We start from the raw sequence: 15113 nt of genomic DNA on the forward strand, positions 1-15113 counted from the left end.
TTTAAACACTATAAGCACATGTTCTGATTTATTTGGAAATTTTTTTCCTTAATTTTTATGATAATGCTGGAAATAAAAAGGAATGCTTAGATTTTGTTGAAATGCAATAAATTTCCCAGTTTAAAATTGTGCACTAAGTATAAACAGTATGCAAGATACCTTATTTTAAATACATAAGGCACTTGTATTTTTGTAGCAAACTTAACTTTTTAGGATAGTCAGAAAAACCATTTTATTTAAGAACATACTTTTGGTGTAGAGGGATATTATCTCCCTCCCCTTACTAACAAATCTGTAATAACAATAGAGGAACCTCGAAAGAACTTTTATCTGAGAAACCCAAACAACTTTCAGACTCTAGACCATTATTCTTCAGTGCTTTAATAGGGATGAATTAAAAACAGATATGCAGAGTTTACAGGAATGTGGCTACAAGTGTTCTCTGTACCTGAGCCCGGATGAAACCAACCACAAGCGAGGTCCCCATCCAATCCCACTTTGCAGTAGTTAGCTGGGAGTGGAAGCCACCATAGTTTGCAGCAACAATTCATTTGGGAATTTAGCTTTAACCAAGACCAGCTTAACCATGCAGAACCAAAGTCACATGTTTGCTGCCTGGTTTGAGAAGTTGAGGGTTATGGTCTGGATTAGAGTTTCCAGGATCATGGAGAGTTTCCAATTTGTCAGGACTCTGTCAGGCTGTCTTTCAGTGACTGGAGGATCTAAGCAAAATTATTCATTTTCTTTTTTTTTTTTTTAAGATTTTATTTATTTATTTTAGAGAGAAAACATGCGTGGTTGTCGTGGGGGGAGGGGAGGGGCAGAGGGAGAGCGAGAATCCCAAGCAGACTACACACTGGGCATGGAGCACAGCAGGCCAGATTGTGAAATCATGACCTGAGCCAAAACTAAGAGTCCCACACTCAACGTCTGAGCCACCCAGGCGCCCCCGCTTTTTTCTTCTTTAAATAAATTGGAAAACATTAAAAACCATTAAAGGATCAAAGAGGCTATGTGGCTCAAAGTACTGTATTAAAGATGCATGGACTGAGACATGGAGAGATTAAGGGCTGGACCCAGCTGGAGGCTCTTGGATCAGAAGTTGACCCCAAAAGTCCTGTTGAGTTGTCTTTCCACGAGGGTGGGCCCTGGAATTTTGTCAGTATATCTATTATCAAAGCAACATGAGAAAAGGATTCTTTGACTTCCACCTCTTTCTTTCTCCTTTCTGCAGCTTCGTTGTGTTGAAGATCTTCAGACAATTCAAGTGATTAAGATTTTAAGATATGAAAAGAAAGTGGCCAAAATGTGCTTTTTAATGATATTTATCTTCCTTATCTTTTGGATGCCTTATATGGTGATCTGTTTCATGGTGGTGAATGGTTATGGACACCTGGTCACTCCAACAGTATCTCTTGTCTCCTATCTCTTTGCTAAGTCAAGCACTGTATATAATCCAATTATTTATATCATCATGATCAGAAAGGTAAGTGTGGTAATAGACGCGTTGTTTTCACCATGTAGATGTGGTTGTTGGAAAATGTAATACTTTTAGAGAGATTATTCAGACACCTTCAGTGATAAAAACCTAAGTCAAGAATTTTATAGGAAAAAGTGTTCAGGAATAAATGCAAGATATTCCCCAAAGAAAATAGTAACAATTCTAAGATCTACCAAAAATCTTGTTAAGTAAAATTCCATTAAAATTAGTATTTAATTCATCAGGAATCATTTTATGTCTCATAATAATAATGGTCACAAAGTTAATAATTTACTTAAAATTCTTACTCTACTATGGAGATTATACCCATTATCTTTCAAAACACCATGAGACAGGCACTAGTATTATTTTTTACTTTATTTATGAATTATAACACAAGTTCAAAAAAGTTAAATGACCGACCTGCTCCAGGAATTGTTGGTGCCTGGATTCCAGTCTGGTTTGCTAGAATATCAAAGTCCATGCTCATAGCTCACCACTCAGGGTTTCAGGTATCATTATGCACATGCCACGACCAGTGGGTAGCTCAAACTAATTTGTTTCCAGAAACTCCTCTAGATCGAACGGGAAGCTTATTGTTTTTTAAAGATTTTATTTATTTATTTGACAGAGAGAGATCACAAGTAGGCAGAGAGGCAGGCAGAGAGAGAGGAAGAAGCCGGCTCCCCGCTGAGCAGAGAGCCCGATGCGGGGCTCCATCCCAGGACCCCGAGATCAAGACCTGAGCCGAAGGCAGAGGCTTTAACCCACTGATCCACCCAGTCGCCCCAAACAGGAAGCTTATTATCTGTGTGTGTGGTAGACAGGTTTTGACTTGACGACTGTCAGCCAGGACTATGAGGGCCCCACTATGATTGTGACAAAGCATGAGGCTAAGCCTCTAAGTCACAAAGCTTAAAGACCAGAGCATTGCCACGTTATAAATAATGGCCAATTCCTGCATTGACATTTTTTATTTTTATTTTTTAAATATTTATTTATTTTAGAGAGAGAACACGAGGGGGAGGACCTGAGGGAAAGGGAGAGACAGAGAGGCAGAGGCAGAGGCAGAGGGAGGGGGCATCTCAAGCTGACTCTGCCCAACTCAAGGCTCAACCTCACAACCCTGAGATCCTGACCTGAGCCAAAACCAAGAGTCAGATGCTCCATAGACTGCGTCACCCAGGAACCTCTCCACTGGAACTTAAAGTAGCAGATCACACTAATAACAGGCAATAATAGCTACTCTGGCTGCTAACACTCAAAAGTTTGGAATGAGAGGACATTTTTTCTATTAACCTTATAATGTTCACTGCTAAATCTCCCTATTCGTACTTTCATATGGTTTCAGTCTCTACTCATTGATGGTCCTTCTTTCTCTTTCATGATGCCTTCGTTTATCTATTTACTTGAATCCAGAGAATTTTAACTCAGAGTCCCTAAAATCTGAGAATTATTTGAATTGGCTTCCGGAGAGCCATGAGAACCCCTGAAATTAGTCATAAAACTTTTTAAGAATATGCACATGTACATTTTTCTAACAAGATAGTTTATAAGCTTAATTTTCTGAAGAAGTGTAAGGGCTTCATATTTTAAGAACTACCACTTCAACAGGCAAATAATTACATTTAAAATACATTACCCGATATTATTTTTTGTGTTCTTTCTCTGGGCCAGTGGCCCCTATGTCAGTTCTTTTAACATTTTAGTGTACATACACCACACCAGGAGAGACCATTAAAAAAAAAAAAGTACATACTCAGATTTGGTAAGCCTGGGTGGCCAAGATTCTGCTTTGTAACGTTGCATGTGGTCCCCGTGTTTCTGGTTCTCAGGAGCACACTTAAAATGGAAAGTCTGAAAGACACAGAAAACTAACAATAAAACAATGGTCCTTATCCTCAAGGAGCTTACCATTTATGTAGGAAAACACATTTTGACATACTTTAACACTGATAATAATGTATCTTTAGCACTTAACCTGGTAGAGCAAACACTAGTTTGATGAATAGATAGTCTCAAGCAAATATTTTTAAAGGTGAGTATAGACTAAATACTAACTTGTATACACATGAGGTTTAAAGAATACAGAAATCAATGTAGCTAGCTCTTCTATTTTCCACTGATATTTTCTGATCTGGGAAAGCTCATGTATTAAACTTTAATTTTGCTCTGAACAAAGGGGATAAAAGTTAAATTAAGTAACTTTTTATTCATATGTTTTATTGGTCATGATAGACTATTGCAACAAATAACTCTACCATTTCAGTGAATTAATAAGAAAACTATTTTTCATTTTTTTAAAAACTTTATTTCTTTATTTTAGAGCGAGAAAGAGAACACATGTGGGAGCACAAGTGGGGAGAGGGGCAGAGGGAGAGAATCTCAAGCAGACTCCCTGCTGAGTGCAGAGCCCCCTACGGGGCTTGATCTTAAGACCCTGAAATCATAGCCTGAGCCAAAACTAAGAGTCAGGAGCTCAACTGACTGAGTCACTCAGGGGCCCTAAGGTTTTGCTCATTAAATCCTGATCCAGAGTCCACTCTGTTTGCTGGAGGGCAGGGGATCTGTCCCATACAGTTCTGTAGGAATCAAAGTTCCTCCATGTTGTGATGTTATAATCTGCAGGCTCGACCTCTAAGGTCTTGTAGGAGGGGAAGAGCAGGGAGGAGCCCCTGAAAGGGAGTTGAGAAATGGGGTTCAGTGTTGTACCCAGGACAAGGGGAGGATCATGGTTATTGGTGAGCACTAGCACTCTCTGCTGTAGTATTTTTTTCTCCAGATAGTTTGTAATCTTGATAGAAAAAAATTCCTTACCTGATCAAAGGAAATTAGTGAGGACAGCTGACTGTAAACTCTGTGGGAAGGGCCTTGTCAGCCTTTGCTGCCCGCAGTATTCTCAAATTGTAGCCCAGTGGCTCTTACCTTGTAGTTGCTCACTGAATATTTGTGGAATGAATTAATTTGAAATTTCTTTTTTTATATATTTTTTTAAGTTTTTATTTATTTTTAAAATTTCTTTTCAGTGTTCCAGAATTCATTGTTTATGCACCACACCCAGTGCTCCATGCAATACATGCCCTCCTTAATCCCCACCACCAGGCTCACCCAACCTCCCACCCCCTGCCCCTCCAAGACCCTCAGATTGTTTTTCAGAGTCCACAGTCTCTCATGGTTCGTCTTCCCCTCCAATTTCAAATTTCTTAAACAGATTTAGTTGTCCTCAAAGATGGTGCATGCAATTTGAATCCATGGAGATTATAAGGTATTGTAATAGTCCTTTATGATTTTGTTGATGAGAATTACATAATAATAAAAAACCCTAAAACTCCAGGGTTATTTAGGTACATATGAGCATTGCCACCTAACCCACACCCACCCAGCTAACAAATAAAAAAGAACAACCGAAATTAAATTCAACTAATTTGAATTTAGGGTTAGGGTTAGGGGTAACCCAGATTAAAGGCCAAATTTTTACTTTATATTCAACTTTATTTTCTCTCTGCCCAGTTCCGAAGATCCCTTTTGCAACTGCTCTGTTTCCGACTTCTGAGATGCCAGAGGCCTGCTAAGGACCTACCAGCCAATGGGAGTGAAATGCAGATCAGACCCATTGTGATGTCACAAAAAGATGGGGACAGGCCAAAGAAAAAAGTGACTTTTAATTCTTCTTCCATCATTTTTATCATCACCAGTGATGAATCACTGGCAGTTGATGACAGTGACAAGACCAGTGTGTCAAAGGTTGATGTAATCCAAGTTCGTCCTTTATAGGAAGGAATAATGGTAATGAAAGATGAGGCCTTATACTGGAAACCACTTCTGGACTTCCATTATGAGGACTATTTCGGAATCCCCACCCTATGTAATATTTTGGGGGAGGAAAAAACTTTCCTCTGCCCTAAAATTTTCTTCTACCTGGTGTAGGAAATAAATTGACATGAAACAGATGAACAGGAGAAAAACCCAAAAATTTAATTCTGTGTGCATGGAGGCCCAATAATAAAATTGAGACCCAAAGAAATGAGCAGGGCATGTAGCTTTTTCACATTTTAGACAAAGAGACATAAATCTGTAAGGAATTGACAGGACAGGAAGACTCATGTTTGGGAGCTTCAGTCAGTAAAGAATTCTAAGCAGGATCTGTGCTTGGTAGTAATTTAGTAAAAGTAACAGGGTTTGTTCATACAGATTTTTTCAGCCCTCAGTTCTCTGTCTCTGATGATACAGATGTCTCTCTACCCCCTGGTTTAGGGAGGTTCCTTTCACACGAGAGATTTCCTGCTTTCAGGAGGACAAAGGAAGATCAGACTGTCCTTTTTGCATCTGCTGTTTATTAAGTAAGTTAAATTCAAAATTGTGGCATATTTTGGGGCATCCTGCCTTGGACTCCCACAACATCAACAGAACCTCTGTGAGTCAGCAGGAAATCTGAATTGCCCGTATGCTTTCTAGCCTCTGGAAGCAACTGAGCAAAACAGTTGCTTTACTTCAATGGGTGCTTTCCGTAACGAGAAACCATTCATGGCACAAGATGGGCATCTGGCACCATTAACTTCTAACATGTTGGAAATTTTAATTTCAAATATATTTTTTTAAATGACACTATTTTCCAAAGCACACAATACATTTTTCTCAAAAATACTTAGCTGTATTCACAGCTTGGAAATAACTGTAAAAATAACTTTGTATCATACATGTTGGAAATTGCAACTTTTCTGTGGTATTGGATCCTCGTCACTGTCTTATCTTTGAACGATCAGATTTATCAGAGAGCCTATTCCAGGGAAATCAAAAGAAAATCAGCACCCTGGCTTCCTCTGAAACGAAAGACTTACTGTATGTGCCGTATGATAAAGACGAGCTTTAAGATGACTGTCCTGCGAAGCGCACTCCAGAAGGAATATTGAAAAGCAACCCAGCAAAGGAAAGGTCGTGAATTTCAAAATAACCATGGAGGCTGAGGACTCATACATTAGCAGAGGATGTCCACGGGAAGGATGTGTCGGTGCCAGATCTGTTTCATTTCAAACATGACTTGGCAACATTATCCCCTCGACAATTTGCCACAATTTTGCCGAGTGTTTTGGGTTTGGAAAAGGAGTTCCAAGCAAAAAAAAAAAAAAAAAAAAGGAAAGAAAGAAACAAATCTACATTTGAAGGGGATGAAAGTAAGTGTAAAACTGTATTCATAAAATGTATTAGTCTTTTTTGCTCTTTAACCAGTCTCCTGGGTAATCAATCAATGGTGAGTGTTCGTGAAGTTGCCATTTTCCCATGAGTCCTTGTTTGGAATAAACACAGCTCATTAGAACTCAAGGATTTCTTCGACTATATAAAAAAGAAACTGAACCATTTTATTTTGTTGCCTAATTTTTATTTCTTAGTTGACTGTCCTGCTGATGTGGCATCTTCACAATCATGTCTGAAAGACTTCTGAGTGTTTCAGCCGGTCTACTGAAGAAGGAAGAACCAAAGAGAATATTTTCCCTAAAAGAACTTTTCAAAATCAAGTTTATCACTGGTTAGTGAACTGCTTCTTGAGAATCTCAAGTGGAATAATTTCTATGAAAACTGTCTCCCTTGTTTCCTTTCACTCTGTCGTCTATATATCTGTTTAATTTATAAATAAAACTTCTTGTTCTTCACTTAGTATGGCATCAATAACCCCCTCTTTGTTTTAATCTTCAAAAGGTAATGATGGCCTTCGAAGACGGTGAAGTAAAATCAGTTCATTTTGTAACGTTCTAGAGTGCCCCAAATTCCTCATTTTTACTTCCAGTTTTGGTAAGTGAAGCTGAGCTCTACGTTGGATTAGTTCCATCCGGGTGACCCAAAGTGTAATTTACATGTTAGGCAAATCGTGGTTTTTAGTCTTGGGTGTTACGAGTCAGTCCTATCGTGACTTTAACGATGTCCTTGAAAGGGAAGAGGTGATCAGCATCTTCCTAGAGGTCCCTGGTGCTTTACTTTTTGAGAAGTGAAAGAGATCTTGGTCACTGCACTTTCATATTTAGAATGACCACACCTATGTGTAGCATTATGGGAAAGCTGTGTTTTGCAACTTAAACTGGTAGTTTAGGGGTGGTCCCACCCCCAATAATCACAATGAACACACAGAGAAATTTTATACTGATTTTAATTGTAAGCGGACATATATCTTTCCCTAGTGAATTAAATATGATGATGGAAACATGGCTTTGATCCTTAGTTTCAGTTACGAGGAAGTCCATTTGCTACGTCAGCATATTTAAGTCACCGGCTAATGACATTGGGAATTTTTTTCTAGTGACTCCATGGAGTTTGCAAGGAAACATGTCCTGTTTTCTGGAAGTAAGTGAGCCACTCCCATGGTCTTCTGAAGTAGTGCAGGGGTCTCAGGGACATGGAGCACAGAAATAGGTAGGTACTACCCATGGCTATCAATGTTCCAAAGAAAAAGAGTCCTTTGTTTATCACCTGTAAAAACAGCAAGAAGTCTCATTTTATTTGTCCAGAGATAAAGATCTCAAAAGACTTCATTCTTGAACAACCAAGGAGTATACAACGTCTTCTTTGTTCTTTAACCTAAAATGGCAATTTAATTGCATGACCACGAGGTCAAGGCCTAGGATGGTTGGTAAGGTCGGAATTTGGAGCTTCCCTTCTCTGTCTCTGTCCTCTCTCCCTTCCCAGAGATAGCCGAATCCATGTGTTCTGTGTAATGAATTCTTAGCAGTCTGCCTTCGTAGAGCCACAAACACACACACACACACACACGCACACACGCACAATTTAGAGAAAGAGTTATAAATGCGATCTTAGAAGAGTCTGTTAGCCTCCCTGGCCTCCCTGCTTCCCTTGACATAATATTCAAAATGCTTGACGTCCCTCTTGCCCTTGCCGCTGCCGCTCTGGCGGTTCTGGTGTATCAGGGCTGCCTCCGGGCCCACCCAGCCCCGCCCCCCGGCCCCTCCCGCGCTCCACCCGCCGCGGTCAGCCCGCCCCTCCCGCCTCTGAGCTGCCGGAGGAGAGGGGCGGCTGCGTATTCATCTCATGCCCAGCTCCGTCTCTAGACATTCAATGCAGTGACTTGCTGAATGAATAAAGTTGTTAGATTTCCAGAGGAAATCTAGGAATCTGAATGTCCATGTACTGGCATCTCTGGGTGAGCTGCCCAAAATGAACGTGTTAGGCCATTGAATTAGAATTAGATTATGTTTTATAAGAGATTCAACTCTGCCCAATTTTATAGGTTAAACCCATAAGAATATTGCATGACGCAAAAGTCAATTGTTAAATAAAAGTAAAAAAAAATTACATTGCTGAAATAAATTTAAAAGTTTAGAAATACTGCATCAGGGGTATCCTTGGTAGTTCAGTTGGTTAAGTGTCTGACTCTTGATTTCGGCTCAGGTCATGGTCTCAGGGTTGTGGGATCAAGTCCTGCATCAGGCTCCAAACTCAGCACGGAGTCTGCTGGTCCCTTTCCCTCCACTCCTTAACCCAGTTGTGCTCACACACACACACACTCTAAATAAATAAAATCTTAAAAAAAAAAAAAAAAAGAAAAGAAATACTAGCATCAGTTCTCTTTTGCATTTCCTCCCTTGCGGAGCACTCACTCTCTCTCTCTCCCTCTTGCCCGCTCTCTCTTTCTCCCTTTTCGTAATTTTGTTCATTAGGCGCTTTACCTCCTGTGTACCCAGGACAGTTTTTATCTGGAAGCAAACATGTCTGTCACGTCATTTCTGAATTTGCCTGAAAAATCATAAGCATAACACTATGAACTTCAACTTGTTCTGACCTTTTTCTGCCAATGCCAGCGCAGCTTTGCCTCATGGTATCTTATTCTGGAAAAGGTGACCTATAAGGAAGTTTAAAAAGTATTCTTGTGATTCTTTAATGGCTAAACAGAATAAAATGAGATGTCTTAAACCAGACCTTACCATGGTATAGAGAGGAATGAAGGTAGATGGCATAAGAGCCTGAAGAAGTCTCTCCACCTTCTTGTAGAAGATGAACCACCTTGAGTTGACGTGAGCTCGCATCTGCAATAACGTAAGACTCTTACAGAATACCTCAAGCGAATGACGTTTATTTCTTTACTACAACACATTCCCACTCACTGCAAAGCAGGACACAGAGTAGTCAACTTCATATTCCCTTCACAGTCATGACCAATCCTTTTTAGTAAAAGTATGAGACGTTACCTTGAAAAGGTTGAGCAACTGCACAAAACCTGTTAGAGAGCACCGCTGTGCTCAGGGGGCGTTATAGGAACTCTCTTTCAGTGAAAGGTTTGTTCAGCCAGATCTGGGGATCGTCTGTGGGACCAAAGATGTAACTAATTGCCATTGTTTACTAGCTGGTTTGAAATCTTCTTCGTGGCAGGAAGGGATCGTTGAAGCTATGTCTGTCTTGACTTCTCCATATTGAGAAAAAATATTGTGTTTTTAGTTGTCTTGTTTTTAAAGACACTGGCAAGTTGCATCAGTGAAGACTTTCAGTACATATGAAACAATTCTGCTCAAACGGAAATCCACTTTATTTCTATTTTCTGTCTTCGGGAAAGATGGAAAACAACTACACTCTTTTCCTTAAACTTGTAAATTTTCTCATTTGATCCAGTCACATAAAAAACTCACAATAAATAGTTATGGTCACAGTTTTTAAATGAGATCAAATGTAATTGTGTTTTTCTTTTGAGTATTAATCTGTTAACCATGAATTTCTTTGGTATATACATATTTTTTTCCAGTGCATAAGGCCCCAAAGGATATTATAAACCTGCTCCAAATTTGCAGAGTATAATGTTAACAGTGTTAAGATCATTTGATGTTTCTCAAATCTTCAAAATATGTTAATACATATCAAAATTATATTTTCCTTAAAATAAAATATTACTAGCTCTACCAAATGTCTAAGGTTTGTGTTTGTGAATTATCGGTGATTGAAACCAGACATTTAGTCATCTTTGTTACCTCCTAAATGTCCCTAAAATGTAGAGGGACATGATATGTGTGGGTCATTGTCACGTCTACAGTCACAATCCACCCATATGCAAGGAATGCTCTGTGTGTGTGTGTGTGTGTGTGTGTGTGTATTCTTTTTGTACCTATTCTTATTCAGCATGTATGTGATGGGGCTGGAGCAAAGAAAAATAACATTTGTGACTTCTGGGGAAGACTGCAGAGGAGGAGGACCCTAGGTTCACCTCATCCCATGGCTATACCTAGATAACAACCACCACACAGTGTAAAAAACCCAGAAAAATGACCCGAAGCTGCCAGAACAGACTCTCCACAGCTAAATATTGGGAAGAGGCCACAACTGAAGAGGGTAGGAAGGACAGAGACACAGTCAGGAGCCACACTGACCCACAGGACTATCCCTAGGAGGTAAGGACACTGCTGGCATGGAGAGGGGAGGGCAGGAGGCCCCACACCAGGTACCCTGGGTGTAGGACACCCACACTGGGAAGACAAATCCCCATAACATTTGGCTTTGAAAACCAGAGGGGCCTAACTTGGATAGTTCTTACCATCAGCAGAGCTTAACACCTGGATCTTCAAAAATCAGATGGCTCTGCTGGGGGCGAGCTGGAGGGTGAGAGGAAACTGAGTCCCCACCCTTAAAGAGACAGCACAACAAACAGAATCACTCATACACAATATAGTATAGAAGCAACAGTTTGAAAAATGCCTAGGATATGCGAAAAGATTTATTTACTGATTTCAGAGCATGTGGGATTTATCCCTGGAATGCAAGGATGGTTCAATATTCACAAATCAATCAAAGTGACACATCACATCACTAAGAGAAAAGACAAAAATCATATGCTAATTTCAATAGATGCAGAAAAGGCATTTGAGGGGCGCCTGGGTGGCTCAGTGGGTTAAGCCTCTGCCTTTGGCTTGGTTCATGATCTCAGGGTCCTGGGATCGAGCCCCACATCAGGCTCTCTGCTCAGCAGGGAGTCTGCTTTCCCCTCTCTTTCTGCCTGCCTCTCTGCCTACTTGTGATCTCTCTCTCTCTCTCTCTCTCTCTGTCAAATAATTAAATAAATAAAGGCATCTGACAACGAACAACATTCTTTCATCATAAAAACCCTCAACAAAGTAGGTTTAGAGGGTCTATACCTCAACAAAATAAGGACCATATATGAAAAACCCATAGCCAACATCATAGTCTGGTGAAAATCTGAGAGCTTTCTCCCTAAGATAAGGGACAAGTCAAAGATGTCCACTCTCACCACTTTTATTCAATATAGCCCTGGAAATCCAGCTACAGCAATCAGAGAAGAAAACGAAATAAAAGGCATCCATATTGGAAAGGAAGAAGTAAAACTTTCACTATTTGCAGATGGCATTATACTATATGTAGAAACCCTAAAGACTCCACCAAAAAACTACTGGAAATAAATGACTTCAGTAAGGTTGCAGGACACAAAATTAATATACAGACATCCATTGCATTTCTATACACCAATAATGCAGTAGCAAAAGAGCAAGTGAGAAAACAATGCCATTTACAATTGCACCAAAAATAATAAAATAGCCAGGAATAAACCTAACCAAGGAGGTGAAAGACCTATACTCTGAAAACTATAAAGTATTAATGAAAGAAATTGAAGATGACAAACAAATGGAAAAACATTCCATGCTCATGGATTGGAAGAAAAAATATTGTTAAAATGTACATACTACCACAAGCAATCTACACATTTAATGCAATTCCTATCAAAATACCAACAGTCTTTTCTGCAGAACTGGAACAAATAATCTTAAAATTTGTATGAAACCACAAAAGACCGAAAATAGACAAAGCAATCTTGGTAAAGAAGATTAAAACTGGAGGTATCACCATCTCAGATCTCAAGATAAACTTTGAAGCTATAGTAACCAAAACAGTATGATACTGACAAGAAAATAGACACATAAGATCTACGGAAGAGAAGAGAGAGCTCAGAAATAAACCCACAATTATGTGGACAATTAACCTTTGACAAAGAAGTCAAAAATATGCAATGGGAAAAAGATAGTCTCTTCAACAAATGGTGTTGGGAACACTGGACAGCCACATGCAAAAGAATGAAACTGGACTACTTTACTACACCAGATACAAAAATTAACTCAAAACAGATTAAAGACCTAAATGTGAGACCTGAAACCATAAAAATCCTAGAAGAGGGCACAGGGAGTAATTTCTCTGATACCAAACTTAGCAACATTTTTCTAGATGTGTCTCCTGAGCCAAGGGAAAAAAAAAGCAAAAATAAACTATTAGAACTAAATCAAAATAAAATCTCCTGCAGAGCAAAGGAAACAAGAGAACTAAAACACAACAAAACCTACAAAATAGAAGATATTTGCAATTGATATATTTGATAAAGGGTTAGTATCCAAAATATAAACAACATATACATCTCAACACCAAAAACCCCAAATAATCCAATTAAAATGGGCAGAAGACATGAACAGACATTTCTCCAAAGAAGACATCCAGATGGCCAACAGACATACAAAAAGATGCTCAACATCACTCATCATCAGAGAAGTACAAATCAAAACCATAATGAGATACCACCTCACACCAATCAGAATGGCAAAAATTAAAAACACAAGAAACAAGTGCTGATGAGGACATAGATAGAAGAGAACCGTCATGCACTGTTGGTGATTGCAAACTGGTCAGCCACTGTGGAAGATTGTATGGAGGCTTGTCAAAAAACTAAAAATCGAGTTACCATATGAATCAGTAATTCCACTACTGGGTATTTACCCAAGAATAAGACAACACTAATTTTGTAAAACATAGGCACTCCTGTGTTTATTGAAGAATTATATAAAATAACCAACCTATGGAAATAGCCCAAGTGTCCATTGATAGAGTAAAGGATAAAAAAAAGGGGTGATTTATATGTATATTTATAATGGAATATTACTCAGCTATAACAAAAGAATGAAATCTTGTCATTTGCAACAGCATGGATGGACCTAGAGTGTATAGTGATAAGTAACGTAAGTCAGAGAAAGACAAATGTCATATGATTTCACTCATATGTGGAATTTAAGCAATGAACCAAAAAAGAAAAAAAGGTGACAAACAAAAAAACAGACTCTTGACTATAGAGAACAAACAGGTGGTCATCAGAGGGGAGGTCAGTGAGGGGATGATAGAGGTGATGGGGATTAAAGAGTGTATTTACCATGATGAGCATTGAGCAATGCATAGAATTATTGAACCACTGCTTTCTATACTGAAACTAATATAACACTATGTTATGTTAATCACACTGGAATTAAAGTTTGAAAATGTTGTTTAAAAAGAAAAGAATTATCTGTTAGACTATTAGGAATGATCTCACGGAAGGGAGCCCAACCCCCTCACTCACCTCTATGTAATTGTACATAGACAGGTCTGAGATTGCGTGGTCATCTGGAATTCTCAATCTTGAATATTCAGGAAGACACACACCTAGGAGCCAAGTTGAATAATATATCATTTCCAATACAGTCTATGAAAATGTGCTGGCCTCTACACCAATCAAATTAAATGGTGGGACAAGTTGTAAAATAGGGACAAGAATAGTACCTATGCCCCATGTTTTCCATGGAGACCAAATGAGAAAATGGATTAAAAAATAGAGCAAGATGCCCAACACATATGAAGTGTTCACTAATGCTAATTGAGTCTCATTGTCAAAATCAGTATTGTTTTATCTTTGTTCTGTAGTAACCAAGACCAGCGCTACAGGATTTCTGACATATGAACCCTCTACTCCCTTCATCATCCCTATCACATGCAGATCCATCCCACCAGGGCTGAGGTGGGAGGAAACAAAATATCTCCACATCTGGAGCATCTGAGCAAGATGACTGGAAAACAAAGGCAGAAAACCAAAAGAACTTCACTCTGGACCCTCTAGTCTCTTCTGATCCAGATATCAGTGTCCAAGGACTTCCTAAAATATCATCACACACAATTACTATGAACTCACTTCATGCCAGACTTTTTAAAAAATATTAAATTAAATTTATTTATTTTAATTAACATATAATGTATTATTTGCTTCGGGGTACAGGTCTGTGAATCATCAGTCTTACACAATTCACGGCACTCTCCATAGCACGTACCCTCCCCAGTGTCCATCACCCAGCCACGCCATCCCTCCCCCGGCCCTCCAACAATCCTCAGTTTGTTTCCTGAGGTTAAGAGTCTCAGGACTGCAGAGGGAGACAGTCCCATCGTGTTTCATTTTCCCTCCCTTTCCCCCCACAACCCTCTGCCCTGCCTCTCAAATTCATATCAGAGAGATCATATGATAATTGTCTTTCTCTGATTGACTTATTTCACTTAGCATAATGCCTTCTAGTTCCATCCACATCATTGCAAATGGTAAGATTTCATTTTTGATGGCTGCATAGTATTCTACTATAGATATATGCCACATCTTCTTTATCCATTCGTCTATCAATGGACACTAGAAAGTATTATGCTAAGAGAAATAAGTCAATCAGAGAAAGACAATCATCATATGATTTCACTTATGTGTGGAACTTACGAAACAAAATAGAGGATCATAGAGGAAGGGAGGGAAAAATAAAATAAGATGAAATCGGAAAGGGAGACAAACCCTAAGAGACTCTGA

The 15113-nt window shown here is 39.1% G+C and overlaps 2 protein-coding genes across 2 annotated transcripts in view; one reads left to right on the forward strand and one right to left on the reverse strand.

The window, feature by feature from the left end:
* OPN3 (opsin 3) overlaps positions 1–5431 on the forward strand; it is a 42532-nt gene extending 37101 nt beyond the window's left edge. Inside the window, exons 3-4 of the mRNA XM_032862937.1 lie at positions 1235–1486; positions 4991–5431. Of these exons, the coding sequence (XP_032718828.1) occupies positions 1235–1486; positions 4991–5254 (516 nt within the window). The 3' untranslated portion in view covers positions 5255–5431. The remainder of the gene's footprint in view (positions 1–1234; positions 1487–4990) is intronic.
* Positions 5432–7601: 2170 nt separating this feature from the next.
* KMO (kynurenine 3-monooxygenase) overlaps positions 7602–15113 on the reverse strand; it is a 46918-nt gene continuing 39406 nt past the window's right edge. Inside the window, 5 exon segments of the mRNA XM_032862936.1 lie at positions 7602–7805; positions 7808–7939; positions 9267–9326; positions 9409–9510; positions 13857–13939. Of these exon segments, the coding sequence (XP_032718827.1) occupies positions 7743–7805; positions 7808–7939; positions 9267–9326; positions 9409–9510; positions 13857–13939 (440 nt within the window). The 3' untranslated portion in view covers positions 7602–7742.

This window comes from Lontra canadensis, unplaced genomic scaffold, assembly GCF_010015895.1.
Source record: "Lontra canadensis isolate GAN:19392208 unplaced genomic scaffold, GSC_riverotter_1.0 scaffold24, whole genome shotgun sequence".
Taxonomy (NCBI): Eukaryota; Metazoa; Chordata; class Mammalia; order Carnivora; family Mustelidae; genus Lontra; species Lontra canadensis.